General features: G+C 52.0%; 13 protein-coding genes; 6 read left to right on the top strand and 7 right to left on the bottom strand.

Moving 5' to 3' along the window:
* Positions 1-671: 671 nt before the first annotated feature.
* CHC_T00009420001 (Sel1-repeat containing protein) lies at positions 672-3,243 on the bottom strand. XM_005711262.1 is given in 2 exon segments: positions 672-1,098; positions 1,099-3,243. 1 exon segment carries the CDS (start codon positions 3,241-3,243, stop codon positions 1,099-1,101), a length of 2,145 nt encoding a protein of 714 aa, XP_005711319.1. The 3' UTR covers positions 672-1,098.
* A 4,347-nt stretch (positions 3,244-7,590) lies between these two features.
* On the top strand, positions 7,591-8,517 carry CHC_T00007640001 (hypothetical protein). XM_005711261.1 is given in 2 exon segments: positions 7,591-8,463; positions 8,464-8,517. 1 exon segment carries the CDS (start codon positions 7,591-7,593, stop codon positions 8,461-8,463), a length of 873 nt encoding a protein of 290 aa, XP_005711318.1. The 3' UTR covers positions 8,464-8,517.
* Positions 8,518-10,930: 2,413 nt separating this feature from the next.
* Positions 10,931-12,325, bottom strand: CHC_T00010014001 (DEAD (Asp-Glu-Ala-Asp) box polypeptide). The gene has a single exon (XM_005711260.1). The coding sequence runs from the start codon at positions 12,323-12,325 to the stop codon at positions 10,931-10,933; it is 1,395 nt and encodes a 464-aa protein (XP_005711317.1).
* A 234-nt stretch (positions 12,326-12,559) lies between these two features.
* Positions 12,560-12,721, bottom strand: CHC_T00007638001 (hypothetical protein). Its single transcript, XM_005711259.1, has one exon. The coding sequence runs from the start codon at positions 12,719-12,721 to the stop codon at positions 12,560-12,562; it is 162 nt and encodes a 53-aa protein (XP_005711316.1).
* Positions 12,722-12,803: 82 nt separating this feature from the next.
* CHC_T00007637001 (hypothetical protein) lies at positions 12,804-15,230 on the bottom strand. XM_005711258.1 is given in 2 exon segments: positions 12,804-13,085; positions 13,086-15,230. The coding sequence occupies 1 exon segment, from the start codon at positions 15,228-15,230 to the stop codon at positions 13,086-13,088; it is 2,145 nt and encodes a 714-aa protein (XP_005711315.1). The 3' UTR covers positions 12,804-13,085.
* Positions 15,231-15,621: 391 nt separating this feature from the next.
* CHC_T00007636001 (hypothetical protein) lies at positions 15,622-15,807 on the bottom strand. Its single transcript, XM_005711257.1, has one exon. It carries the CDS (start codon positions 15,805-15,807, stop codon positions 15,622-15,624), a length of 186 nt encoding a protein of 61 aa, XP_005711314.1.
* Positions 15,808-15,834: 27 nt separating this feature from the next.
* On the top strand, positions 15,835-15,984 carry CHC_T00007635001 (hypothetical protein). Its single transcript, XM_005711256.1, has one exon. It carries the CDS (start codon positions 15,835-15,837, stop codon positions 15,982-15,984), a length of 150 nt encoding a protein of 49 aa, XP_005711313.1.
* Positions 15,985-15,995: 11 nt separating this feature from the next.
* On the bottom strand, positions 15,996-16,226 carry CHC_T00007634001 (hypothetical protein). The gene has a single exon (XM_005711255.1). The coding sequence runs from the start codon at positions 16,224-16,226 to the stop codon at positions 15,996-15,998; it is 231 nt and encodes a 76-aa protein (XP_005711312.1).
* Positions 16,227-16,230: 4 nt separating this feature from the next.
* CHC_T00007633001 (hypothetical protein) lies at positions 16,231-16,332 on the top strand. The gene has a single exon (XM_005711254.1). It carries the CDS (start codon positions 16,231-16,233, stop codon positions 16,330-16,332), a length of 102 nt encoding a protein of 33 aa, XP_005711311.1.
* A 394-nt stretch (positions 16,333-16,726) lies between these two features.
* Positions 16,727-17,620, top strand: CHC_T00007632001 (hypothetical protein). XM_005711253.1 is given in 2 exon segments: positions 16,727-17,575; positions 17,576-17,620. The coding sequence occupies 1 exon segment, from the start codon at positions 16,727-16,729 to the stop codon at positions 17,573-17,575; it is 849 nt and encodes a 282-aa protein (XP_005711310.1). The 3' UTR covers positions 17,576-17,620.
* Positions 17,621-21,973: 4,353 nt separating this feature from the next.
* Positions 21,974-23,122, top strand: CHC_T00007631001 (hypothetical protein). Its single transcript, XM_005711252.1, has 2 exons — positions 21,974-22,516; positions 22,595-23,122. Exons 1-2 carry the CDS (start codon positions 21,974-21,976, stop codon positions 23,120-23,122), a joined length of 1,071 nt encoding a protein of 356 aa, XP_005711309.1.
* A 117-nt stretch (positions 23,123-23,239) lies between these two features.
* On the bottom strand, positions 23,240-23,692 carry CHC_T00007630001 (hypothetical protein). Its single transcript, XM_005711251.1, has one exon. It carries the CDS (start codon positions 23,690-23,692, stop codon positions 23,240-23,242), a length of 453 nt encoding a protein of 150 aa, XP_005711308.1.
* Positions 23,693-23,868: 176 nt separating this feature from the next.
* CHC_T00009544001 (20S core proteasome subunit beta) lies at positions 23,869-25,033 on the top strand. XM_005711250.1 is given in 5 exon segments: positions 23,869-23,993; positions 23,994-23,996; positions 24,124-24,216; positions 24,309-24,827; positions 24,828-25,033. 3 exon segments carry the CDS (start codon positions 23,994-23,996, stop codon positions 24,825-24,827), a joined length of 615 nt encoding a protein of 204 aa, XP_005711307.1. The 5' UTR covers positions 23,869-23,993; the 3' UTR covers positions 24,828-25,033.
* Positions 25,034-27,311: the final 2,278 nt, after the last annotated feature.

The raw sequence follows: 27,311 nt of genomic DNA, 5'->3' as shown, positions 1-27,311 counted from the left end.
ACACCACTCTTTCTTCTCGTTTTTAGCCGAAGCACGCAACAGGAAGCGCGACGACAAACCATCTCACAATTATTTCTCGGAACGCGGAACCTTCCAACTCGTATTAAATATGTGGTCCCCAGGCACCTGGGATTTCTGGGCTGCACCTTTCAGTCGTCTTGTACTCGCAGTTACTCGGAATTCAGTTTCAGCCACCTGCATAACGTATGTTGTCCCGCATGCTGCGAAAATGACTAGAAAAGTGCTGCTATCAGCGTAAAGAGCACAAACTGCCACTGCGCGACCGCCTGATGTTTCCAAACCGCTTGAACTACCAAGTCCTGATGAGCTTCTCGCGACCACCGTCCCTTCTCTGCCTGGGACGTTTGACCTCGCAACAATCCCAAGTTTCCCATTAATCGCCATGCCTTTTTGGTTTTCTTCGGTGAGTATACAATATCTGCATCTTCGTTCTTAGATCACAGGGGTTCCTTGCGGTGTAGGCCTGCGTCGACTACTTCCTTGAGAGTAATGGAAAGGCCGGGTTCTTCCTCATGGCCAGACACTCCGCAAGGAGACCAAATCGATTTAAAAACTGCCCGCGTGAGACGTCGAGTTTTCTCGAAGCGTCGCGCCGATCCACTCTTTTCCGAAGAGCTTGTCTCCGCTTTTCACAACGTTGTTGAATCATCTTTGAGAGCTGGTTTTTTTAGGATTAAATTTAAATAGAAGACTGACCTTCGACATCTGAAAGGCTAACTGTTGGTGCAACGACACTCAGGACGTGTGCCCTGTGTCGAGTATTGACAACCTATACTCCACCAAGATAAAAAGTCAAGTTGGTCATATGGCTACTTACATAAAGCTATGAATGTATGTTATTTTGACTGTCTGTCTGTGCCCCACATGCATGGTTCGGATGTTGCTGCACAGGGCTTAGTTGTCGGGTTCTGTCACTCTAAGCTGGGTTTTGACATTTACTAGTCACTGTACAATGCACTTTTTCAGAAGCGGTTGATATCTCACTAGAGCCGAGTCATCTCGCGACGTCTCCGACGCCCTGAACATTTGGAGCAACGGCATAAAACAACACAATCCACCTTCGAACAAACACAATCGCTATTCCTCGTGAAGATGTTGGGGAGGAAGCGGTGGTGCTTCGTCCTCAACACTTTGATCTCGAGCTCCTCGGCTCCTCAAATCAGCTGAACCGAGGCGTTCTTGCCTCTTCCGCACCACCCACACCAAAGCACACGTCAAAGCTGATAGTAACAATACATCTAGTCCAGCTATGTGAAATTCGGTAGATGCCCATTGTCCAGACGGGTGGTATTGCTCGCTTGCAGTCGACAGCGGTTCCAGATAAGACCGAATCATGTCCGCAAATTTGAACAAGGAGTCAGAATATTTCAGTGAGTAGAGGGCAATTGTAGCTGGCCAAAAGGCATCTTTTTCTGTCTCTCTCGCTTGGTCGAAGTATCTTTTGGCCATATGCTTATCATGGTTCATGCCAAGGCCTCGAGCATGCATCCACCCAAGATTGAACATTGCTTCTGGGTTTCTTTGCTTCACGGCCCTTTCATATGCCGAGGCCGCGCGCGGGTAGTCTTGAGACTCTCCAAACACCAGATCACCGACTCGGACCAATGAGTCGGAGTACCCTTGAGAGGCGCTCATTTGGTATAGTTCGAGAGCCTCTTCCACAACATCGCTGCGGTCTGCAAGGCCAGTTTCTGGTCTCTCGCTCCAGGTTTTCCAAGGCGCAGGGCCAATACCTTCTGAGTTCGTGAGTGCGTTCCGCTCGTACATGAAACCTGCGTTGTACTGTGCGAGTTCGATACCTGCATGCCCCGCGAAAAGATACCAGAATAGAGCGCTCGCATACTCGCCACGCTCATATGCCCGGTATGCCTTCGAGAATATTTTGTTCCAAACGCCTTGCTCAGCCACAATTTTGAAGTATCCACTGGCTGTCGAGCAGACCTTCTTTGCTGGATGGTTGCCGGTGAAAGACATCTGCCCAAGATAGAAATTGCTCTGTACATGGCCGAAGTCGGCTGCATTCCGAAAGTAAACGAACGCATCGTTAAAGGAATGTGTCGTTCCGACCCCTCGCATACTCATGATTGCAAGATTAAACATGGCTTCCGGGTATTCCAACTCTGCTGCCTTTTTAAAGAACTGGAATGCCTTCTCGGGATCCTTCTCCACTCCTATGCCACGCAGTGTAACGAAGCCCATGCCGTGGAAACCAAGCTTATCTCCTCCCGAAGCGGCCTTTTGCAAATGAAAAACAGCTTTGTCATGCCAACCAAAGCGTAAATACATGAAGCCAAGATGAGCATGGGCATCTGTCCGCCCCTTGGCAGCTCCCTTCTGGAATAGCGAGCGAGCCTTTTTAAGATCCGGTTGTATACCCATGGCACCGTGGAAATACAGGTTCCCAAGCTGCACTTGAAGGGCCGCATGCCCGCGGTCTGCCATATGACGATAGTACTGAACATACTCATTGGCTTCACCCAGGACACGCTGCGTGATATCTGCGTTTAGACGGCTTCTCTCTGCGGTGAAGATAGCACTGGGAGTAGGCGACCGAATTTGCGGAAGGTCATCATCTTCTGTCTGTGACTGTTCCGGTGCAGTTTGCTGTTCTGCTCTCTCCCGTTCATCCATGAAAACGTCTGTCGCGACTTGTTTGTAATACTCTGAGGCCTTCTCGCAGTCTTCCTTAAGGTCGGTGCCCGACAAACGGCGATATCCGATGGCCATCTTGGCGTACATGGAACCGCCTTCTGCCGCGACTGACCACAAAAGCAGGGCCGCCCCGACATTTTTTGGCAGTATGTCACCTGCGATACCGCTCGCATAGGCAAATGCCAGCATTGCTTGAGCATCAGGGTACCCTTTATCGCTCGCCAAGGTGATCAACTCAATGCCGCGAGTGAAATTACGTGGTATAGAAGGTGCGGTCCCGCTCAACGATGCGGTTCCGTACATGGTCATCGCGCGAACGTCACCTTGTGCAACAGCTTCGGACAGTATGCGGCGTGCAGCTTCCCCTTCTGCACGCGTGCCCTTCGCAAGCAAATCCTCTGCCTCGGAGACGCGCTCATCCAATTGGCGCTGCTTTCTTTTCTCTTCCCCTTCTGCCGCACCATCAGTGTCCTGCACGTCTTGACCATCAGTGGAGGGCTCTTCGTGAGGGGAGAATTGGCCACCGTCCGTTGCAGCGGTATCCTCTTCTGGCTCGTCAGCAAGGACCATGGCTTCCTCCTCTACCTCTGAGGCTCTTGAACGCGATTCCTCCATACCAAGGCGTTGGCGAATAATTCTGTCTTTGTACTCATCCAGGTCGACCTTGACTAGAGCACGCTCGAGGACTTTGAGTGGAACGTTGGTAAGCTTGTCAGACCCAATATGGATCTCGACGACGGAGGTATCCATCAGCTTTTTATCCAGGACCATATGAGTCGGGATGCGAAACGAAAACGCAGTGGAATTGTGGAGCATGATGTCTGGGGCGGCGGCACCATTGATGCGGACGGCGATTCTAAATTCATCCTCGCCAAAGTCCTTGCCCGTAAGCACGACGACGTAGGCACGCTCGCGGCCCGCGGAGACGTCTTTGGCATGTGCGATTTTGCGCTTCTCGAGCAGAGAATCTTCGGTGGCGGCGATGAGATCGTCCGCAGAGGGCGCGAGCGTTATGGCGGGGGCATTTTGCGGCTGGCTGGAACCGGCGCCACGTGCGATGACTGCGCACGAGGAAAATAGCGCGGCGAGCAACGCAAGGGCGACAAAGGTTGATCGGCTAGTCATACATGCGGGGCGTGGGAAGGGGGGGGGGGAGGAGGGGGCGGACGGGGTCGCGGTCGGACAGGCGACTAAACGACTTCACTGGAAGAGTGGTGGTTGAGGTCGGGGAGGGGGGACGGGGCAGGGGTCGGGCTTGACATGGAGGAGGCAGGGATGGGTAGCGAATGGGTGCTTCGATGTGCTCCGTGGCATGGCTGTACTTTCTTGTGCACCGGCGATTGGCCAGCGTGAGGATTACTAAAACTAACGTATTTATCGAAACTTGGTCTTCCTGCTTAGCATTTATATCATATCCAAAACAATTGGCGGCTTTTGGCTTGTCACTTCCAAATAATTACATCCAGTAAAAGAGTGACAAATACGCATCTTGATTGCACTTCAATCACTCTCTGAGAGCCTGTCCCACTCCCCCTTCAAAATCCTTCTTCTGTAATTCAGTCACAAAATACATATGGTCTGTAATACAGACCATAATATGGTCACAAAATACATATTATGTATTTTGTGACTGAATTACAGAAGAAGGATTTTGAAGGGGGAGTACAGTAGCCTGTCAGAGGGCATTACAAAGTCTGTAATGCCCTCTGACAGGCTACTGTAAGCCGGTGACCCTTTGATCGCCGCCCGACCCGGCGTCCGCATTGCGCACTCTCAAACCTTTTATAAACGGAATGCTCACTGCCATCCCCGCCTTCGATCCAAGGTCGACCACTTTTGTTCCTCAACAAATGGACGATCGCTCGTCTGCCTCCTTCCGCACATCCACTCGATGTCGTACGTCTCCGTGGCGATGGCGCATTTGACCATTTTGGCACCAGCCTGACTGTTGGGGTGTGCCATCGGCTACGGAGCTGATATTCCAGCCGAAGGACTTGGGCAAGGAGCAGTAATGCTAGGGTCACTTGATCGAAACCATGATGATTGAAAATAGACGAGTCTGACATGTTCCATCGTGAACTGTTTCTTGATGATCTTTTTCTATTCAGGGCCATGCAACCCACCAATCTGAGTTTCCATATCACACAAGTGATCCTTTCATTTGGTCGCAACGGCCAGTGCTTATGTTCTGCTCTCCTTCACTAGACTCAACTACCCTGCGCGGGTATCGGACAAAACACATAGCCTAGTACTTAAATGCAAAATTGTAACATGATAAGCTGTACTCGCGACAGTCTGAGACTCTAGCAACAGATCGACACTGACGTTCCTACGCCTAAAAAGGCCCACCGGCAGTCTACTGGCTGGGTGCCCAGCACTTGAGATTCTTCAATTCTCCTGATCTACATCCCAAGCAAGCAACTAGTCGTAGCCGAAAAATCTTCCATTTAGTACTTCCATGTGTTTGTGCCAGATACTAGCTAGAGCGGACCATAGTTGCCCATACGAGTGCCCTGCATCGTCGCGGCTCCACACATTTGTGTACAACATTTTCTCGTCTCTATTGAAACATGTCTTCCACTTATCCAGCGAGAACCTCGCGCTTTCTTTCCCTGCGCACCCGAGATGTCACTAGTCACCCGTCATCCCACATGCACAATCCAGGAAAGAATTCCCGTTTTCACGCAGTATTACATCTCACACTATCCTACCTCCCCGGCAGTCAGAAATGACAACAGACCAGGTCAACCGCCATGTGAAAGTCCTTCTGGGCCCACGAAATCTACCCCACGCCCCGAAAGACATGTTTCCGCAGCGTTGCTAGGACCCCTTCACCCGTCCCTGCCTCGGGGCTTTCTTATTGATATTGTTAAAGGGAGGGTCATTACTTGAATATTCTGTCAATATTATACCCTACCCACCTTCTTCATAAACTTTCCAGCAGTCACTTCAACATCGGTGTGTGCTTTTCTGGAGCGAACGAACTCCACATCGAAGGTGCAGTCGCAGAGAGAAAATGATGATGCGACTCTGGTGCTTTTTGAACTTGGCGTTTTATCTGAGAGCATCCACGGCAGGACCACTTCGGTCTCCGTCGATTTCCATGCCGAAGATAGGTGGCGTTTCTGCAGAGCGAAACAGCTCTCAGCCACGAGCTCTGAATAGCTCAACTGCGAGCGGGGCTTTCAGAGCTCAGGACATCAAAGTTGGTCCATTTCTGAGGATACACGCAGGGCTCCCATTGGATTATTGTCAATCTTACTCTGTACAGTATACCGACCTCATTGCGAAGGGAGATGGTACTTATAGGGTCCCTCATTCTCGAATTTTGATGGACGGCAAAAGGTGTGGAACCAAAGGAGAGAATGCGACAGAAGATGAGCTTTGGGGCGATAAGCATATGGAACTCATGCCCATAATTTATCTTGCAAACGAAACAATTTCCCTCCAGAAAGACACCAACGCGGCATTCTTTAAGCTCATGCAGCGTAGATACCCGCGAGCTTTCCTTGACTTTTCATTGAAAGAATATTCGAAGAACCCAACAGAATCAAATACTTTCGTTGGGTTTGAGAGGCGATCTGAACGCGTATGCGGTGATGATTTGACCGGTGTTTTGCGTATGCCCAAGAACACGCTGATCTTCTTCAGCAAGAATAATGCTAACCCAGTGAACTTGAAGAATCTCTTCCCAAACCAAAATGAGGAGTTTCTCATCCGGAAAGGGAGGCCGTACCATATTTCTTTTGCAGAGCAGAGTGAGGTGGAGCACGAACGTGTCTGTCCTCAGATATATCTTGATCCCAACCGCCGTGAAGAAGCTGGGGAAACTATGATGTGCTTCCCGGGTGCGGCTTATGTTCAGTTGGATACGGGTACAACCGTCCTGATGCGTGACCTCAGAGTCGGGGACCGCGTCCGTGATGGATCCGGTTCGTACTCTCCAATATACATGTTTAGCCATCGCTCATCATCAGCGCATGCAGAATTTATCAGCATACATACAGACAGCGGTGATAGGCTTACTTTATCGTCTGGACACTATGTGAAGACACCTGCGGGGTTAAGCACAGCTGCTTCTTTGCAAATAGGAGAAATTGTGTACACCAAAGATGGAAGTGCGGCTGTGACGAGAATAGAAAAGATATGGGAAGTCGGGTTATACAATCCTCATACAATGAGCGGAAGTATCGTGGTCAACAATATTGAAGCGTCCGTCTACACAAGCGCTGTAGAGCCGAGCATCGCTCATTCGCTTCTTGCGCCTTTTCGCGCGGCATTCTGGATATATAGTAGATGGCACCGTGGTAGACAAGTTGTAGGAAATGAGCTGCGAGACGGAACGAATGACTTTGAGGCTATGTTTGTGCATACGGGACGAGACGTAGTCATGGCAACCGGAGCCATGTCTATCATGGCTGTATGAACATGTGAAGATTCCGCACACGAGTGTAAGATCAGTTGAACAAATTTTTGATACCCCAGCTGGCATTAGTGTTTTGTCTGGATCGATGAGCATGATTTGCTCACTTGCAATGTCGGTAAACACTTGAGAGTTGCATGCAATAGAGACTGTGACATCCTATCACAGACTACCATAGTGAAGCAGGAACACATACAGACGGTGTCAGCTACAGGAAAGCGATCTCAGGTGATTATTTTCAGATTTTGATAAAGAGAAAGGACTTACTGTAGATGGTGAACGTTAACCGGTTGTTCCCCCCTCACGCGCGGCGACTGCAAAGCCTCCTGACATGCATGCAATTTGCACTTGACTATTCTTTTCACGCTAGTGCATGCGAAACAACTATCTGAACCTCCCTCTCTTCACCCTCGTGAACGGGATCTCGGTCGACTCTTCTGCTGTGATCTGCTCGAAAGCGCTAGTCCAGGTATCATTTTCATGCAAGAAGTACGATGTGCCGAATTGCATCCCTCCTTCTTCTATTATGGTCTCTTCTGCCCCTCATCACACTCGCGGGGCCCTCTGAGTCGGTCGACGCGTATATCCCCGCCTCTCACAAGAAACTATTCTCTGACTACAACGTTGTAATTTTCGGAGACGTAGCCCTGGCTCGCGCTGCCATCAAGGGTCCTCTTGCTGTCCAGGGCAGTGCCGAGCTTGCCGATTTCGACGTTGCCGGCAATGGAAATTGTGACAAGGATGCTCGAGCGCTAGTCGTCGCTGGCAAGCTTACCGCCCGCATGGGCGCCGTCAATAGCGGGTATACTGTGGTTGGGAGTCGTAGCCGAATTGATCACAGCGTCAAGATGACGTGCACTAGTCGCGTGGAGCAGTACGATCCGCAGCGAAACGGCGATATTGAGTTTGATGTGTTGCGCGGAAATGTGCTTAGAGAGACCGGCGATATGTGTGTGACCTCTCCAACAGGAGAGGTGGAAAGTGAAAACGGGACGATGACGTTTCGTCCGGGGGATCCGGGCTTCTCTTGTTATACTTTTTTCAAAGTGCGGACCGATGAGCTGCGACTTATCACGAAATGGGTTTATGCAGGGGATGATTTCTATAGAAATATTGTCATCGTTGTCTCAGGGCTCAAGGTGGATTTTCGCGACTTCGGCATGGAGGGATTTAATGCTAGACGCACCTTGATTGTCTTTTGTGCCGTCTATGGATCGTTTGGTTTGTACAACGCGAAATTACACGCTTCGCTCTTGGCCCCCACGGCATCGTTTACTACTAGTAACGCTATCATTAACGGCTCAGTTGTTGCGGGCAATCTGCGCGGTTCTCTGGCCACACTACATACAAACTACGTCACTTGTTAACTGTGTAACAATAACGGTCACTAAAAATTCAAGATGTATAGAGCTAGGTTGACAACATAATAAGATCATGGACATGCTGTCCATTTTTAGTTCGTTTGGATTGACGAGCTTGTCTATTTTCACCTCGTTTGCCCGTGCCACTGATCGTACACAGCAGGAGTATCAAACGATGTCATGTTGCATCACATGTGCGAAAATTTTGCTGCACTGCGGAGTGCGAAAGGCTCTTAGCGTCTACAGGGTCCGAAATTTTCGAAGCTGGCACCCTGTCCTAGCGTGATGTCTTCGACGGAGATAGTTCGCCCCGTTGATATTTCATTAGTTCAAGCAACACCTTCTCCTTTTCCAAGTGCAAAAATGCAAGCGCCATTTTGGCCTCCTTCAACTCTCGTACTACGTCAGCGTAAACTGGTTCACGCGAAAGTGCCGTTCGCAGATCCCTGATTTCAATTTTAAGCTTTTTGTTCTCGTCTGAAAGCTTTCCGTCGCTGGAGCAGCTGGACTCCTCCACCTGCTTCTTCAGTCTAGCGTTTTCTTTCTTTAATCGATCAATAGTGCCCCCGTCAGCTCCATTTGAAGCATCCCAGTTGTTCTCATCATCCTTACTTCTCTTCTCCTGTCGACCGGAGGTTTTCTTCGAGTGAGCTTGGGTGAGTTTTAACTTGTTCTTCAAGAAACTTGATGGAGTGTCGTCACTTGCTCCTCTCCTGGAGTCTGAGTCCATGTCATCTGCAAGCTCATCGCCAGAATCTGAAGCTTCAGATTTCCCCCCGGCTTTCCCTGGAGCGGTTTTTCCCATCGATAGGAAAACGCATTGTATACTCGCGATGAGTGTGGACCCATTTGTTAATTCGGCACTGATTCTCTTAGATCCAGACGGCACTTCTGCGTAGTCTGCAAGGTTGAGGTGAATCTTTCCAAGAGTTTTCCCATCAATATTGTTTGCTTTGATGGCGAGCTTTACAACTTTGTCCTGGAATTTTCGTTCAGATGGCTGAGTCTTAAACAGCGTAATCTCAGAGGTGATGCGTTCGTTTGCAAAAGAGGCCTTTCGAGTAGTGCGGTCAATTTTTGCGGCTTTGGTTGCCTCAGCTTTGTTGTTGCTGCGCTCCCATACAACTACAACATCTCCGGAAGCAGCAAGCTTCTCTACCGTTTCCACTAACAAGTCAAACTTGAACTTGAATGGGACCTTGCCCATGTTTCGCACGCTTCTGGCGCGCGTGATCAACTTGGAAGATGAACGTCTCATGATGCAGCTGCAGAGATGATCAGAACGGCAAAAACCAAACCTGAAGAAGGATGAAAAGTCTTCGTTTGGTAAGAATACTGTTGCGCAGGAGAAGCCAGGGCAAAGATCTGTCCTCGTGAAGGGCAATTTGAGTTAATCAGCTGGGGACAAAGCAATCTATCAAACGAAGCTACCGGCAGTACTGTGGAAATGACTAGGTGAGTCAGTCGTTCTAACAACGACGGGGAGCATGAAACAATTTGTAAAGCACAGCAGCCAGATGAAAGCTGGGAAGAAAAATATAGCCCCGACCCCTTGCAAGAACCATGTCAGCTCATGGGTGCGCCAGAAGTCTCTTCATTTTCGGATATAAAACCATGCAACTCACCCGGGAACGATGACACGACATCACACATGTTTCTGCAGTTTTGCATCTCTTCACACTTTGACCTGAAGATATGAGATCCAGCACCTACTTTTAAGACAACCGACAGGAGAACGACTGTCCGAGTTCCATCAGTTTTGCTTTTAGGCAGCACCAGCATCAGTGGTTTTATTACTCTCTAAATTTGTGATCATGAGCTGCTACCTGTGCTATCTTCGCTTTTCAGGTTGGCTCGATGCCGTAGGCAGCCTCCTAGACTTTTTTATTCTTTCGCCAGGCAACCAAGAGCAAGTGTCATTCGTCATTTTTCGAAAGTTTACTGCGAGAATGAATGTGCAGGCATCATAGATAATTACGTACAGCTTCTTACTAGTATAGTATGATGAACATGAGCAGCTGCCAGTTGACGATGAGGACTCGGCCATTACGTGAGTGACACCAAACACCCTCTACTGAAGTTGTGGAATGACGCTAGCATGTCCGTTCACCACACATCCGTAATGCTCAGGAAGCGCTGGTGGAGGAGCACGTTTACAGGGCTTAGTGAGACCTGATGCTCAGCTCAATAGAAACAGAGGCACCCCTTCAGCATGCAAAGATATTCCCCCGGCAGAGTTCTGAACGCTGCCCGGCTGTCGGGAGAGCAGAGCTGCTTGTATCTTCCAGATATCGTCCAGAGATCGCCCAGGGATTGTCTTAGGGCAGTCGGATATACCACTGCACTGAAGGACTGTGCTTACCTCGTATGAGAAGGTGCAATCTCACAACCACCCCGAAGCCCCGGACACTCATCTCTGGCAGGAACGCTCTCTCGCAGAATCGAAACACAGGACATTAGTAGCTTTCCCTTACTACTTAGAAGTCTTGCTCCTTTCCTTTTTCCGTCTCTTCGCTCTCTTCCTAGCACCTTCCCGTTTAGCGTCCCCTTGCTCCAAGAACCCACTCTCATCCAAGTTCATCTTCACAATTTGCCTAGCCTTTAACGTATTAGATAACTCCTTCATGACCAACTCCTCCTTGACGTCCTCTATTTTCTCTAATTTCTTCTCAGTCCTCGCCTCAATGGCATGCACCAATTCCACATCTGACTGTGTCACAAAGCTCACGGCAATCCCCTCCTTCCCAGCGCGGGCCGTTCTCCCCACGCGATGCACGTATGTCGCCGCTTGTCTCGGTACGTCGTAATTCACCACAACCTCGCATGCCGGAATATCTAGCCCCCTCGACGCGAGGTCCGTCGCCACCAACGCTCGCACACTCTGTCCCTTGAATTTCTGCAGCGCCTCGATCCTCCGCGTCTGTTTCATATCCGAGTGCAACGCAGCCACTTTTTTCATCCCCAGCAAATTTAGCATAGCCACAATCAGCTCTGCAGTCTCGCACCTGCTCACAAACACGATGACACTCTCCTTCTCAAACCTTTCTTTCAGCAAGTAAACAAGGTAGCACTCCTTCAGATGCTGCGGCACAAACAAGTATGTTTGCATCAGCCCCTCCACTGTTGCGTAACGGTTCTCACGCGCGTCAAACCGCATCGCGTTCGCTCCCATCGCCACCTCCTGCAACTCCCTCAGGGATGCCGTCATTGTCGCGGAAAACATGAGCGTCTGCCTCTTCTCCGAGTCGCATTCTCCCACCACAGCTTTCAAATCGTCCACATAGCTTGGGTCTAATAATCTATCCGCCTCGTCCAAGACTAAAAACCTCACACGTGCCAGATCCACCACTCCACGTCGAATCATCAAGGCAAGTCTCCCCGGCGTCGCCACTACTACATGCGGCCTCTTCTCCAGTGCAGCCGCCTGTGCGAGCTCGTGCACTCCCCCCACAAGCGTATATTCCCTGATGCCTATCGGCGCGCCCAATGCGCTCACATGCTGCGCTATCTGGAACGCAAGCTCGCGGGTTGGCGTGAGGATTATGGCCGCAATTCCGTACGGGTCACGACCCACCGCGTCCAGTATTGGTAGCACGAAAGCAGCAGTCTTGCCTGTGCCCGTTTCGGCAGCGCCGACTACATCGCGTCCCGAAAGAATGGCGGGGATGCAGGCACGTTGCACGGGGGTGGGCGTGAGGATGCCCAAAGTTTTGCAGGCGCGCTGAAGCCAGGAAGAAATGCCTAGCGCGGCGAAAGCTGCCATTCTTGTGAAGGCCGTGGCGTACTTAGGAGAGGGCCGGCCTACTCCGAGGAGATGCAAGCAATGTCGACGTCGAACGGGTGTGCTGCGACGTGGACCTTTCCTCATTTCCGCCACACGTGTACACGTGTTGCATGTCGGATCAAAGGGGACACGTGGACACGTGTTGTCTACTTTCGTTGAGAAGGCTGTGCAACAAAGATAACCGGGAAAGTCGACATGCTGTAGATTGTCTGTCGCTGAAGGGAATCCGACAACCAAACACCATTTCTTGTTCCCCCCGTTTCCCAAGTAACTTAAATGCGGTAGGCAACCGATACTGTTGAGACCAATACTAGCAATTCAAGACTTCAGTGTCTCGGAAGATGTTACGTCGCAATTGGCTCTCAGTGAAAAAAAGGAGGAAGGCTTCTTGGAAACTCGCCGAGTGTTCAGAGCAAAGGGGCTCCCATAGTGCTCGCAGGGTTTTTTCATGACAGCATATCTCAAAAGAGAAAAATGCATGCTTGCAGCCCGGAATACATTCCGAGACGCCAAACGCTACGAGCGTTGGCGTGAAGGCAAGAGCTTCCAAAAGATGCTCGCAGTTGCAACAAAGTTTCATAATCACTCTCAGTCAGACTTACGTGATGCAAATACTTACAAAGGCCTCTACAAGTGCCTGGTCGGTGGCGACCACGTGTTTCGAAAAATCCTGAAGAAGCAGAGGCACCCTTTGCTAATCCCATTACTGTGCGTATCCAGACGCAAAGACTGCCAGCCTTTCGAACGCATCCAATCCCTCGAATCAAGCAGTTGAGGAGCATAACTACAGGAAGCCAAGTGCATCATACGTATGAACTTATTGCGAGCTAATTAATATTGTAGATCACAGTTCAACTTCTATACCCATCTTCTTCAGTCGATCCTGCTTCGCAATTTCCCAGTCTTTCACCTTTCTGAAATACTTTTCCTTTTCTACAATTGTCTTCACAAGCGTCGAAGTATCCAAGCCTCGTCTTCGCTTCCATGCAAATCCAGGTCGGACAATGCGGCTGTAACGGTCCTCCATCGTATTGGTTGCTTCCAACTCTGGGGGCTCCACCTCAGTCGTCATGACCCGTCTCCACAAGTTGCGGAATTCAACAAATGTCCCGGCATTGCGCTTCATGATGTGATTCGTGCTGGGACTGTGGATAGACCACGAGGTCGAAAAAGTCCAGTCACGCACCTGAAAAGAGTTTCTTCCGCCTTGACCTTTGCGCACGTAGTCCTCCCACGATCGATATTTCATATGGCATAGGCCAATATCTTCGGGATTAGAGGGCTCTAGCATAGATTTTGTCGTATGTGAGTAGTAGGAAGGCGCCATTCTCACATGGTGCACAAGGCTGTCAGGCATTGTGTGTCCTAGCCATACAATTGGTTTCGTCAAGTTGTCCTGAATATTGGATATATGCCAGTACGCTTCCGCTATCGGCTCTCGAGGTCTGTATATGTGCCCAGAGGAACCAAGGGCTACAGACATAAGGCGAATTTGAGAGTAATCGTGCGGTTCTCTCTGCTTCCGCAAGTATCTCTTCAATGGCTTTTCGTTCCTTCCGAAGCGACTCCCGTTTTCCGGCGCTGACGGCCTGATCATGACGTACTCATCAACGTCAATCATGACAGCCCATTGGCAACGTCGCCTCCCAACTAAGAGAAAATGATTTTGAGCTTGTATCTGGGACCTGGACCAAGGCCAGTACACAACTTCAACGTCGGGCTCGTTTGCAAACATACGCGATATCTTCTTATCAGGGCAGTTGTCATATATGTAAACGTAGTCCACACCGATTCGGCGATGATATGCGATCCATTCTGGAATGTATTCCGGAAAGACTTTTTCTTGAGTCATCATGCAGACCTTATACCTTGCCTCCTCAGGTCCGATGCTTGATTCAAATTTGCCATCCCATGTTACGTCCGAATCCAAAACGAAAGAACCGTCTTCTAGCTTCGGCATGGACGACATGTACTCCATAATTGTTTTGTTCCTCTCACTGTCCGGTTCTACCTCCCATACCGTTGGAGGAACAACTAAAGATAGCTTTTCTCCCAGAGAGAGAGGCTTGGGCACCGAGCACGTGTACAGGCCGTTTGCATTAAAGATAATTGGGAATCGCTCCTTCCCAACTAAACATGACGTGACGTTCATGTTGAAGGAGCCATTTTCTGGCCCTGTCCAAGACAGCGTCCCTTGGGAGTAAAGAAAGAGAAGGACTGCGGGATATGTCGCATTCTTTTCTTTGCGTGCCAGGAAGCCGACGGCGGAAAATACAAAGGGGTGAACGATGTCATCAGGTACCAACCTCTCTTGACCTCCAATTCGTTCCCTCCGAAAAGGGTCGTCAATCTTAGGGGGACGCCTAAGTGGCATAGTCTGCACATGTTGATATTGAATCGGTGGTATTGCCAAATCTTGTGACGAATCTAACACATTCTTGCTCACTGTCTCCAATCGTCCAAAGAATGTTATTGCGAGAAAGTACATCGTAGCGCAAAAAAGCGAAAAGATGAAAACTCTAAGACGTGCGGGTGTCCCCAAAGCCTTTGCTCGGATGGCACGGGCAACCCATCCCGCCATTCTTACGCCGCACGCTTTCAGCGCTCGGTGTGGGTTCCAGCAAAAAGCCTGACGGGGAAATGCAAAATGCCTTTCATTGTCGATATGGAGTGCAAGCGCTTGGTTTGGGTCATGTGCTGCTTCGACGTGGTGTTCTGGTGCGGTCATCAGCTGATGAGTGGGTTTGAGGACGCTGCATAGACTAGCCCAGTAGTTGACCTTCTCTGTTGCGAAGGTATGTGACGCGGATGCTGTGCGAAAGAGGTTTACACTCGCTTCAACTAGCAACCTAGACCAGCCGGCAATCACAAAGCAAGACCGGGCCACCGGGCCAAAAATCCAAATACATTCCACTTCAGGCCTTTCAGAAGTTTGTCGATTTCCGGAATGGCGGCAGATGGGGAGAATCCAAGTTGATGCCTCGCGCATGTCTGAATTGGAAGTGACGTTTGGGTTTGGACGAATCAGTCCGTCCCCGATGTAAACGCCTCGTCAAGTTCATTGTCAGGGCGACAATGAAACCACTGCACATCTCGGCACAAATCGAAAATGGCGTTTTTCGCTTATTTGCGGATATGCATTCTGTTGAGCAGGCAAGCATGCTGCTTCCTCAACCGACTCCTTCGTCAAAGTTTGAACATGCATCACACTGCAGCGAGTAAAATGTTTACAATGTTTACAAGCTTGCACATAACGTCTGGGAATCTGGGAATTCCTGAGAAATTAGTACTGTAGAGGTTTTGAGAGCATTTGAATTAAAGAAGAGAAAATTTCTTACGTGCCCCTTTTATTTTGGAATTTTTGTTACGTGCCCCTTTCTTCACCTCACTCCCAAACGATTTTCCGGTAGAGGTACGTACATAGTGTCTGGGGCTTCGCAAGTCGTAGCGTAGTGCCCAACTTGACCACAAGCAGAGCAACGCGACTTTCGTTGAGGCGCTGCGACCCCCTGTTTCCGCCGTTTCTTCGGCCGACCTGCCTGACTCGGAACTCTCCACGCGCTCATCTGTCTGGCAATAGGCAGAATCTGCAAATGCACGTTAATGTTTACTTGAGAGGCAAGGGCAGCAGCAGCAACATACTGGCGTTCAAGTGTTGCATGATGAAAAACAGTCGATGCCCACTTTGTGTCCAGATGATTCCAGTGTGCAGCCTCTGGGACGTTGGCATGCCGCTCGCGTAGATTATCAAACACTAGCACACGGCTAGGGGCTTGCGCTTTCGTTTCCCCTTTATTGCGTTGCAGGAGCGAGCGAGATTGAGTTTTCCCACTCTCCACAAGCCGTTGTTTGCCCCGCGGTCTGGTTGAGCGTTGACAATGTATGAGCACTGCTGGGAGGGGCACTTTATACGCAGGCGCCCAGGGTCTGACTTTTTTACCTTGTGAGATCGGCAAACGGTGGCGCACAGGGCTAAGGATGCCATCAAGATGCTGTGCTTGTCAGGGAACATGCTCCCTTTGATCAAACTCATTCCGACGACGCCCTCTTCACCTTTTCATCACTCTAGCGCCCCCAAGGAAAGGGGCTAAGGAAAGGGGCTTATGTAAAAGGGCTTATAAAAGGGGCACGTAACAAAAATTCTCAAATAAAAGGGGGCACGTAAGAAATTTTCTCATTAAAGAAACAGCCGCTTTGAATGCTCTTCCTGCCTTACAGATTCGCTCTCCAATCAATGAAGTCCATGTGGCCGCCATTTTTTCCTTCGCTCTGTCCCGTCTCCTCAAAATGGCTTCAGTAGTTCTGTCGTGCAGAAGCAACTGTTGCTCTAAGCCCTCTTGTCGCACGGACAGCTCGCAATCACACTGCCTATCACTCCGTCCCACGTGAGGCCCTCAGCGTGAAGGGTTCCTTCGCAGCACCTACCGAATCCAGAGGTGCTGGGCCGTTTTCGTATTTCTCCATCCATGCCATGTGTGCGTTAATATGAGTTCCGACAACAACTCGCTTGTTTTGCAAGAGGTGGAAGCACTGCAAGCAATCTACGGTGATGAGAATGTCTCTTTTCAGAGCCACGATCCCCTGCACGCCACAGCTAAAATCTCTGTTTCGCTGGAGAGCCTTCTGACACAGCCGCATACGCTAGGAAGGAAGATTTCGCTTTCTACTTCGCTGCCAAGTGGATATCCTACCACCGCAAAACCCAACCCACCTACGTTGCGCAGCGATGCCTTTTCATCAGCGACAGCAGCACGTCTCGTTGCACAAATGCTAGATGACGTTTTCGCTCCGGAAGGGGAGGTTTGTTTGTTCCAATATTGCCAGGATATTGTATCCATCCTGGAGACCTTCTCGCATGATAGCGAGCTGAGCCGCGACGCTGGCGCAGCAGTCTCTGGACCCACAGACAATTCCAAACAATCCTCCGAAGATCAATATGAAATAATGCACGGTGAGCCGCTTACTGATCGCAAAAGCGTCTTTCAAGCACACGTTGCGGAGGTTCGATCATCTAGCGACGTGGATGCAGTTTTAGAGCAACTTAAGGCATCCAATCGAAAAATAGCGACAGCCACGCACAACCCTTTTGCCTACCGTATTGCAACGGAACGTTCCATTCAACAAGACGCGGACGACGATGGCGAGAACGGGGCAGGGAAGAATATTTTGTTCATTTTGCAACAGACGAATGCTATCGACGTCATTTGTGTGGTGTCGAGATGGTATGGCGGATCTAAGCTTGGCCCAGTTCGGTTTAAACACATATGCAAAGTCGCTAGAGATCTTCTAGAATTGCGCCAAGTTGAATTGTCGCAGGCAAAGAGTACCCGATAGCTAAACACGCATTAAAGCATTTGCTGAAAAATCCTTCTCATTTAACCGAACGAGGAACCATCGCTTAGATGTGCAGCTCAAAGCCGTGGCATAAGGCCCTTTCAACTCACGAAGCTGTCGGCGGTAGCCTATATGGGTGCCAAGAACGTGTGTGTAAATAGGTCAGCCAGAGCCCCTCATTTATGGAATTGGCCGCTTCATCAAACTTCATAAACAATAGTGACTGCAGAAGGTGTGCTGGATAGTCTTTGTGGACGAGACTATGCTCCTAGTCCCTATCCTCATGAGTGCTTCTCGATAGGGATTGTGAAGCGTTTTCCTTTCTGGCCCGCAGCTGCAACTCTAATTTACTTATCGGTCTCTCTTGATTGAAAAGAATAAGCGCTGTGCTTTCTCAGGAATACTACAGGGTATCGCTAGTTCTAGCTAGTACACTGCTGAGTACTAAGGGCAATAGGAATCCGACAAGGATAAGTATCATGGAGACGTTTCCGACGTTATGTACACGTGTAAAGGCCTTTCGCTCAGGTAACGAGTTTTGCAATTAATTTCGAAGCATTGCTGGCACCGCCTGGTCTACAACGAATCTGCTGCGACAATTTGTTTAGCCTCTCCGCCACTTCATCTTCCATCCCAATTGCAATAGCTTTAACATATGCGTTTGCATCGGCTTTTCTTAAACATGGTTCCACTGTTGCCCCGAGTTGCATCTCTGCTATCAGCCGACCCCAAAAATATTGATCAGCTGCAACCGGTGCGACCATAGTAGGAAGCCCTGCACGCAACGAGGCGCATACCGTCCCGGATCCTCCATGACATAGTACGGCCCGGCATTGCGGCATCAACCAGCTATACTGCGGACTCTCGTCAGTGAAGAAAACGTTTTCTGCAGCCCATTCGATTAGATCGCGGTCCTGGTACGACGACAGGTTGTGCGCCCCAAGATTAGCACAACCTTTCAACAATAGCACATTTCCAACATTCGCATCGCGCAGACCCTGGAGCATCTGTCTACTCGTCCATGCAGCACACCCTGGTACTGACATAGAACCAAATGTGACCAAGAACGGTTGCGTGGATTTACGGAGGTATTCCAGTGTCTTGGGACACTTTTGTTCTGGAGTCCAACCTGGCGGGACATATTCATCTGAAACTGAGTTTACGACATGCACATTCGCTCCCCAGCACGGATCTCTCGGGACCAATTCTATAGGATAGGCATATAAACTGAGAATTTTCTCGTCGTGAGAGTACCGCTCGCTATCCACTTCGTCTAGTCTGAGTCTTCTCAATCCCAACTCCTCCCGAAAGTCGTTCAATTTAATCGGGAGCACTGCGCCAAGGTAGCACTGCAAAGCTTTGTCGTACGATAGCAGATATTCCGATTTTCGCACAGGCGCTTCGGTCCAATGCAATTTTGCAATGTCAATGGCAGCTTGCAAGGAGGTAGGTAGGTCGGCCACCATGTAAGGGTACATCGTTGTTGGATGTACTGGTTGGAAATGCACTGCAGCAAAAGGGACTGCATGATGACGAGCTAGCGTAAGCGCAGTAAAGGAGAACACAGATGTAGACACGATAACATCAGGTCGCAAATCGTCGATCAGTGTTCGGAGAAAAGAATAAAAGCGCGGAATGCAATAGTACTGCAAGTTACCCAGTCCACGATTTTGTGCCTTAAGCGGGTCGAACTTGCCTGTGAAGAGAGAGAGAAGGCCGTCCTTGAGAAACTCGTACAGCATATAGAACATGATGGTTGTCGTTTTGAACGGGATAAAATGGGCGGTAATTTGAGGGTGTTTTGGGATAAGAGCGGTGTACTCCGCTTGCATGCAAAGATGGATGTGGTCAAAAGCGCCTTCAGTTATCAAGGCCATGGAGAGAGAGAAGAATGGCTCTGTGTCTCCACGAGAGCCTGCAGCAAGAAGAAAGGCGGTCCGCATGATAAGGAGTTTGTATCGGGAGGCGATGAGGAGGGAGAATTGGAGAAAGCAGGGGGGAGAGCCGAATTAGGATAAAGGATAAGAGTAGAGGTTGCTGCGGATGTTGCGGTGACCATAGAAACCACCTGCGGGCAAATATATTCGAGCAACGAACGACGGGGCAAGATCTCGACGATGGTATATAAAGCTCTACAGTTACAGGAAGACTCATGGTTTCAACTCATCGGCGTCCCGTGTGTTTGCCCCATAAAACGGGATTTCCAATGCGGGGTGTGGTTTAAGGTGTAGTGCCAATAAGGTTGCATATGCAAGGGCTTGATAGACATGTGCCGTTTCGCATGTAGGACTGGCAACGGAGCATTTAAGTCATTTTCTGAACGATGTCGACAAAGTCTCCATGAAGGGAGTGGAGCGCGGCTCGAATACACTGTCCTCGCAGGTCTGAAACTCTTTCTTTATCTGTACGAAAACCTCTAGATATCTCTTGGAGCCTTTTTATAGGGGCTCATGCTCCCGTCAGAGAAATATCGTAAATTTAGATTCAGTCTGCGAGGTGTGTTTCCTAAAGCCTTGTTGAACTTCATTATCTGGCAAAAATGAGTTTCTCGTGCGTAGCAGGACAAGGAAAATTCCGCACTGTCAACAATGCCGGAATAAGATCCAAACAGAGCCCAGCTTTACGGAAATAGAGTGATTCGGCGAGGAGAAGGGCACTCTGAGATGATTCATGTCTTGACTCTCAATGCATCATTGTTTTGTAATGAAGGGTACTGTACCCAGGGTACTCGAGTACTTGCAAGTCGTGGCGTGGAACTGCGAAAGAGAGATGCCAGCAGGAGCCGTGTTACGATAGTGCACAGTACTGTACCCTTCGAATTGTGCCCTTCGAAGGGTACGATCGCCAACTCTCGAAACATTTAAGGGCAGACGCGATCCCACTCGATTTGTTGTTTGAAGAGCACCAAGAGAGTACAGTAGTGCGTTAGAAAGTAGCAAAAATGCACATCTTGCAGTTGTTGCTACCCCTCGAGGGGTATGTGTCCGTGCGAGCAACGAACACCACACACCGAGAAGAAAAGCACCTCGAGGCAGGCCCTTCTACCTCTCGTACAGTATATGCTCTACGGCACTTTGCCTTTTTAGCTACTTATTCCGCGACAAAGCCTGCCGTGAGTTCGACGCGAGCCAGGCTGGGGAGATGGACGCGCACTGGACGCGCATTAACACTCGCGAGGATGACTGCTGGCAGTCATTCTGGCACCAGCAGCCAGACGCGAAAAGGCAACGTTACGAGGTGCGAGGCAGTGACCCGTATGGTTGACCAGTGGAATCAGGCAAAGATGCGGGGCTCGGAAATTTGATAGAACGCATGGCGGTACAGTATGGATGGCGAACATGTATCCGCGCCGCACAGGATTCGTGGAGGGGGTTGTACAGTAACGAGGGGATCATGCGCGTGTCGACAGTCTGGCTTTTTTTTTTGGTTTCTGAAAGTGGAAGCGATGGAATGGCTTGAGGGCGCCCCTGCATCACGCACGAGTCCCGGCGCACCCTCTGCCTCGCGCGTTGGCAGAAGAGAGTAGGTTTGGAGTGGTGTACAAGTGTAGGAATGGAGCGTATCGTGCAGTGGTGGGGCGGGCGGGCTTGTTGCGCACGGGGAAGATCAGTGGTGATGTAGTCTCGAGCATTGTGGGAAAGAAAAGGCGGAACGGTTGTAACAAGGTTGACCCCCCGACATGTCCTTCTCGGGGTTCCCGTGGTAGGCCTTGAGTAGACGGTAGACGGTGGTACGGTCGAACATTCCCCGTTCCGACAGCAAGACGGCACCATGGTTGCCCAACGCGAAGTTTATTCATTAGTAAAGTATGACCGTATGCTGCTTCTTGGGTGTTGATGGAAGGGGGAGAGTGCATTGGTAAATTTACCCAAGACAATGGAATCGAAGCTGTCTGGGGTGAGAAGAGACTTAGACTTGTTGGTGATGATGAGGGCTTTTCTCTTGTAACTTTTCAACGCCGGGTGCGGTGCGGTATGTGCATTTAAGGGTGTCCTCGTTTCCCTTTATAGTATGAGTGAGACGAGTAAAGCTTTAATTGACTGCCAAATGCTTGACTGCCAAATGCTTGACTGCAAGCATATGACATGTTGAAGGCCGCCGAGGTTGTGTGTAATGCTGAGCTTTATCCACAGAAAACCAGATCCTTCAGAACATCGTACTGCACAGAACAAGCGTAGGGTACTACAAGCGTAGGGTACTACTTCATTTAAAGTAGTATCCTACGCTTGTTCTGTATTTTAAATGAAGTAGTACCCTACGCTTGTTCTGTCCTACTCAATGAGTAGTACTCATTGTGTAGGACAGCACTGAGACAGCATTCGCTCAAAAGGACATTGACTAAAGACATCCCTCCAGTACTACAGTACCCTTTGGGTACGTACCCTTTGGGTACTGTACATGTCCCCCAGGCCTCCCCTGAAAGCACACGTGTCGGCGCCAGAGCCGGGCGATCCTTCTGGTTGGATGTTCTTGCAGAGAAGCACCTCAACCCACTCTGCCTGCCTGTCTTTCCTGCCCTACAAACCGCCTCTCCCATCCGCGCCTCTCTTCCTCCTTCCGTTACCCTCTCCCAAAATGAGGATCCCTACTCTCCCGCTTGGCCACCCGCCCCACCCCCCGCCCCTCCCCTCTCTAGGCCTTGGCACCTGGAAGGCCCCGAAAGGCGTCACCGCTCCCGTCGTGACCGCCGCCCTCCGCGCCGGTTACCGCATGCTCGACTGCGCTTGCGACTACGGAAACGAGCAAGAGGTCGGCGCGGGCATCTCAGACGCACTGTCGGCCGCCACAGTCACGCGCGACGACATATTTGTTACCTCTAAGCTCTGGAACACCTTTCATAAACGCGAGCATGTTAAGCCGGCCCTCCTCCGCTCTCTGGCAGACCTGCGCCTGCAGAAGCTCGACTTGTACCTCATGCATTTTCCCATCTCTTTGGCCTACGTAGACCCAGTCGAGAGATACCCACCCGAGTGGCTAAAAGATGGAAAGTTGGTGGAGGAGCGCGTCCCCATCGCTGAGACGTGGAAGGCCATGGAGGCCCTCGTCGACGAGGGGCTGGTTTCGCATATTGGCGTGTGCAACTTTCCAGCGGCACTGCTCATGGATTTGTTGAGCTACGCGCGCATAAAACCGGCCGTTTTGCAAGTGGAGATGCACCCGTACTTGCAACAAGTAAATTTACTCGAGCTGTGCAAACGCGAGGGCGTGCAGGTGACAGCCTTTTCGCCGTTGGGAGCGAGCAGTTATGTGGAGCTCAACATGGATCGGGGAGATCGCCTGTTGGACGACCCCGTGTTGAAAAAGATTGCGGAGAAGAAAGGTTGCAGCGTGGCACAGGTTGCGCTTCGGTGGGGGGTGCAGAGGGGGACTAGCGTCATTCCCAAGACTTGCAAAGTGGAGAGACTGGGACAGAATATGGATGTATTTGGGTTCGAGTTGGATAAACAGGAGATGGCGGAGATCGCCGCACTGGATCGGGGGACTAGGTACAACGACCCGGGTGTGTTTTGCAAGGGCATGGGGCACAGCATACCGATCTACGACTGATAGGAGAAATCGGCATATATAGGCAAATAGGTGCAGTTTGTCGCCCAAGCGTAAATAACTCAGGCAATAAGTGATGGCACCATCATGTGCTTTATTGTCTGCCCAACGACATCGCCTTCATCTACGCACCTCATCAGAGCGCGCCCAAGTTGGAAAATCCTCCTGCACGTGCGGGAACTCCCTCCTCGTGAACAGGGGGGTGCTCTCCCTTGCCTGCTTAGTAGCGTATTTGTACACGCCGAAGGTGAACAGCAGCATAGAACCCAGCCCCGTGACCGCCTGTAACGTCGAGACGTCCTCGTACTTGTCCACAAAGTTACAAAAATCGGCTTGGCCCTCCCCGAGCTCGTGCGTCTCCGGCAGCGGCGCGCTCGGCGGGTCGTCTGGTGTCAAGATGTTTGACTCCGAACGCACTTTTGCTGCCCATTGCGCGCTGAGCTGCGTGGGAGCGCCCCCGGATGAGCCGTGACGGACTCGGAGAAGGCGTGCGCTCGCGCGCAAAGCGGTGGGGGAGAGCGCGCGTTGCATCTTCAGGATGGCGTTCTGCGGGGCGTAGTTGGGAGATGGCATGTGGTGGAGATGGCGAGAATTGATACGTGAAGAGGGCGTGGGGGTAGGGCGAGCTACAGCGCGCTAACAGGAATTTGTGCACAGTCGAAGGTATGATGTATAATAACTTTTTTTGGTGGTTTTCAGAGCTGCTGGAACCGGATCCGACGTCATTTCGGTCTTGCTCATTGCTCCATCGCCAAACTATTGACGTTGCTCGACGCCTCTTAGACGCTGCCATCAACTTTTACGAGGGACACGCTCACACTGAGGATATATTGCGCCACGGTCGGGCCCTGCGAGTTCTTGAACACAGGGTGAGATGGTACGTTGTTTCAACTGCATCTGAATCCGCTTATTCAATCGAGCGACGCAGCCATGCTCGACATCGCCGAACATACATTGCTAACTGCTTCCTTGCGTACCTTGATCTCGACGCTGCGCCTTCGCAGAGTATTCTTGAGTACAATGGCGGATGTGTCATTGCCATGGCGGGTAAGGATTGCGTTGCCATTGCTAGTGACCACCGTCTCGGAGTCCAATTGGTACGTCCAGCACTCTTCACAGTCGGCATCCGTCGATCCGCCGTCTGGCATTCGAACACCTTCTAACTTAGATCTCAACTTCATCCTGCCAGACAACAGTGGCGATGGACGCGACGCGCATCTTCCCCATGCACGACAAGCTCTATCTTGGCCTAACGGGCCTGATGACGGACATCACCACGCTAGACCAGCTGTTCCGCTTCAGGCTGGAGATGTACGAAATGCGCGAAAACCGCAAGATCAAGCCCAAGACATTTTCCAATCTCGTCTCCTCCACTCTCTACGGAAAGCGCTTCGGCCCGTACTTTTCTGAGCCGGTCATCGCCGGCCTGGATAAGGACAACAAGCCCTTCTTGTGCTCGATGGACTTGCTGGGCTGCATCGCCGAGGCGGATGATTTTGCGGTTGCGGGGACGTGCGCCGAGAGTTTGCTGGGGACGTGCGAGACGTTTTACAGGCCTAACTTGGAGCCGGAGGACCTGTTTGAGACCGTGTCGCAGAGTTTGCTCGCCGCGCTCGACCGCGATTGTATATCTGGATGGGGGGCTGTCGTCCACATTATCACTAAGGATGGCGTCACTACTAGGGAGCTGGACGGTAGGATGGATTAGAGGACAGACCGGGTATTGCGACACCAACAGCACAATTGTTCATACAAGATGAACCAGTGTAAACTTAACTGTGCTTCGAGACCGTGACCATATCTTACACATACATCCGAGCTACGGGAGCAACTACGATTACACCATTGTCAAATCTCTGCAGCCAATATCGCGAAATACAAATATGCACACGCTTCCCTGCCGTTCCAACTAAATCGGCAAGTCCTGATCTGAGTTTTTCCTCCCCAACAGCCTCCTCTTTTGCAACCTGTACGCAATTTGCGCGGCCCCTGCGCCTTTGCGATACCCATACCCTACTCCTATGACCAAGATGGTGACTCCCAAGAAAAACTGAAACACGCCCCTCCACTCTAGCTTGGTCCTCAACCCCTCCCCCACGAACCCCTTGACGACCTCCTTCCCCTGATCGATAAGACTTTCCTGCCTCCTATCGCACATATCCCTCCATCTCTCCGCAGCACCGCCCACGACATCGTTCCCGCACGCGCGCGCACAGTCCGGCCAACTCCCGTTACCAAGCACCGTCGCCAAGCCCTGGCCGCACGTGACGGGGCACTTGCCGTTCACAAACAGGCTGCGGCATTGCTCGCCCTCGATGGTGGCCAACAGCTCGGCGCCCAGCTCGACACACACGCCGTCGGCGCAACGCACGTGCGGAAGCGGGGCGTTCTGGGCGTCCGCGGGGCTGCCGTGGCCGCCGCCTTGCAGCTCGGGAAGCGGGTGGCCGGTCAGCGGGTGGGGGGCCGAGTCGAGGTCGGGGGGCGCCTTTTCGCCGGGGGGGACCGCGCCGGGGCCTGCATCTACCCCTTGCGCGGCGGTGGTATTAGCTTTGGAGCGGGCTTGCTCGAGCGCGGACAGCCCCGGCGGGGGTACACCGTCGGCGGGGTGCAGGCCGGGCGGGATGTGGGGCAGGAGGGGGTTGGGGGATACGGGGGCGCGTATGGAGATGGGAGTTAGGGGGACATGGGTGGGGGGGCTGCTGTCGCTGAGGACCAGAGGGATGGTCAAGAGGACGAGGAAGAGGGTGAGGCTGGGGGCGCAGCGCATTGCGGGAGCCTTGCGCATGGTGGCGAAGGAGGAGGCGAGGGCGATGGGCGGAGGAAGGGGTGTGGGAAGAGAGCTGCTTGCTGGATACGAACAAAAAATGAAATTAGGTGGCAGAGCGATTTTCATATATAAATACTGTACAGTTTGATGAGGGTGCTCATGCAGTCGCCGAGGCCGGGGGCGCATCAGATACATGGATATGGTCAGAAGTTGTGTGATTGCGAAGGCACTCGCCCCCGTGAACCGCTTGCCTCTCTCACAAACTCGGCAATCCTCCGCCCTGCTTGGCGCACAACCTCCTCCCCCCCCGCGCAGCTAAACCTCACGAAGCGCTCGCCCCTGTCGGGGTCGAAGTCCGTCCCGGGCGTAATAGCGACGCCCTTGCTCTCCAGCAGCGCCTCGCACAGCTCGACGGAGCCAGCAACGCCGACGCCATCGCACACGGCGCCGCACGCAGCCCAGACATAGAAGGCGCCGTCGGGCATGCGGACGTCCTCGAATCCGATGTCGTTGAGCTGTTCGACGAGGGCGTCTGCGGCTGCGAGGTAAGCGCGGACGTAGTCGTCGAGGGCGGGCTCGCACGCGGGGGCGAGGGCGGCGGCGGCGGCGTGCTGGGCGACGGTGGGGGCGGCAATGCACATGTTCTGCAGGGCGCGCTCGACGGCGGCGCGGGTGGCGGGGCAGCGCACGACGAGCCAGCCGACGCGCAGGCCGGGCAGGCACCAGTACTTGCTGAGCGAGGACACGACGACGGCGTGGGCGAAGGCGGCGGCGGTGGGGGCCGGGGCGCGGGCGATGCAGTGGTAGATCTCGTCGACGACGAGGCGCACGCCCTCCGCGCGGGTCCAGTCGGCGAGCGCGCGGAGGCGGGCCGCGGAGAGGACCGAGCCCGTCGGGTTGGAGGGCGAGGCCAGGACGAGCCCCTTGAGCGGGGCGGCGGCGTGGAGCGCGCGTAGCTGGGCGAGCGTGGGCTGGTAGTCGGAGTGGTGGTCGACCGGGACGGGCACGACGGCGACGCTGAAGGCGGCCAGGACGTGGCGGTAGCACGGGTATCCCGGGACGGCGACGGCGACGCGGTCGGCCGGGTCGAAGAGGACCGGGAACAGGGCGGTGAAGGCGGGCGAGCTGCCCGCGGTGACGAGGACGGCGTCGGGCGGCACGGGGTGGGCGTAGCGGCGGGCGTAGTGGGCGGATATTTGCGAGCGCAGATGCGGGAGACCGGCGGCCGTGGTGTAGCCTTGCTGCGAGGGCGGGAGGTTGAGGGAGGCGATGGCGGCGGACGTGGCGGCGGGCGGCGGCGGGCGGGAGGGCTGGCCGACCTCCAGATGCAGGATGGGGACGGGGGAGGTGGATTCGAGGGCTTTGGCGCGGCGCATGACTTGCATGACCTGGAAGGGCTTGATGGACGAAGAGCGCCGAGAGGGC

This window comes from Chondrus crispus, genomic scaffold, assembly GCF_000350225.1.
Source record: "Chondrus crispus Stackhouse genomic scaffold, scaffold_80, whole genome shotgun sequence".
NCBI lineage: Eukaryota > Rhodophyta > Florideophyceae > Gigartinales > Gigartinaceae > Chondrus > Chondrus crispus.
Note: the sequence above shows the minus strand (reverse complement) of the source record. Positions and strands in the feature narration are given on the sequence as shown.

Excerpts from the sequence above, each read along its gene's own strand:
- CHC_T00007633001 (XM_005711254.1), top strand. The coding sequence starts at position 16,231 with ATGCTGTGCTTGTCAGGGAACATGCTCCCTTTGATCAAACTCATTCCG.
- CHC_T00007630001 (XM_005711251.1), bottom strand. The coding sequence starts at position 23,692 with ATGCCATCTCCCAACTACGCCCCGCAGAACGCCATCCTGAAGATGCAA.
- CHC_T00007638001 (XM_005711259.1), bottom strand. The coding sequence starts at position 12,721 with ATGCATTTTTCTCTTTTGAGATATGCTGTCATGAAAAAACCCTGCGAG.
- CHC_T00007632001 (XM_005711253.1), top strand. The coding sequence starts at position 16,727 with ATGAGTTCCGACAACAACTCGCTTGTTTTGCAAGAGGTGGAAGCACTG.
- CHC_T00007635001 (XM_005711256.1), top strand. The coding sequence starts at position 15,835 with ATGCACGTTAATGTTTACTTGAGAGGCAAGGGCAGCAGCAGCAACATA.
- CHC_T00007634001 (XM_005711255.1), bottom strand. The coding sequence starts at position 16,226 with ATGGCATCCTTAGCCCTGTGCGCCACCGTTTGCCGATCTCACAAGGTA.
- CHC_T00009544001 (XM_005711250.1), top strand. Across the intron at positions 24,217-24,308 it reads ACCGTCTCGGAGTCCAATTG|ACAACAGTGGCGATGGACGC; the intron begins GTACGTCCAGCA and ends TCATCCTGCCAG.
- CHC_T00007631001 (XM_005711252.1), top strand. The coding sequence starts at position 21,974 with ATGTCCCCCAGGCCTCCCCTGAAAGCACACGTGTCGGCGCCAGAGCCG. Across the intron at positions 22,517-22,594 it reads TTCCCATCTCTTTGGCCTAC|ACGTGGAAGGCCATGGAGGC; the intron begins GTAGACCCAGTC and ends CCCATCGCTGAG.
- CHC_T00010014001 (XM_005711260.1), bottom strand. The coding sequence starts at position 12,325 with ATGAGGAAAGGTCCACGTCGCAGCACACCCGTTCGACGTCGACATTGC.
- CHC_T00009420001 (XM_005711262.1), bottom strand. The coding sequence starts at position 3,243 with ATGGTCCTTGCTGACGAGCCAGAAGAGGATACCGCTGCAACGGACGGT.
- CHC_T00007637001 (XM_005711258.1), bottom strand. The coding sequence starts at position 15,230 with ATGCGCGAGGCATCAACTTGGATTCTCCCCATCTGCCGCCATTCCGGA.
- CHC_T00007636001 (XM_005711257.1), bottom strand. The coding sequence starts at position 15,807 with ATGAGCGCGTGGAGAGTTCCGAGTCAGGCAGGTCGGCCGAAGAAACGG.
- CHC_T00007640001 (XM_005711261.1), top strand. The coding sequence starts at position 7,591 with ATGTGCCGAATTGCATCCCTCCTTCTTCTATTATGGTCTCTTCTGCCC.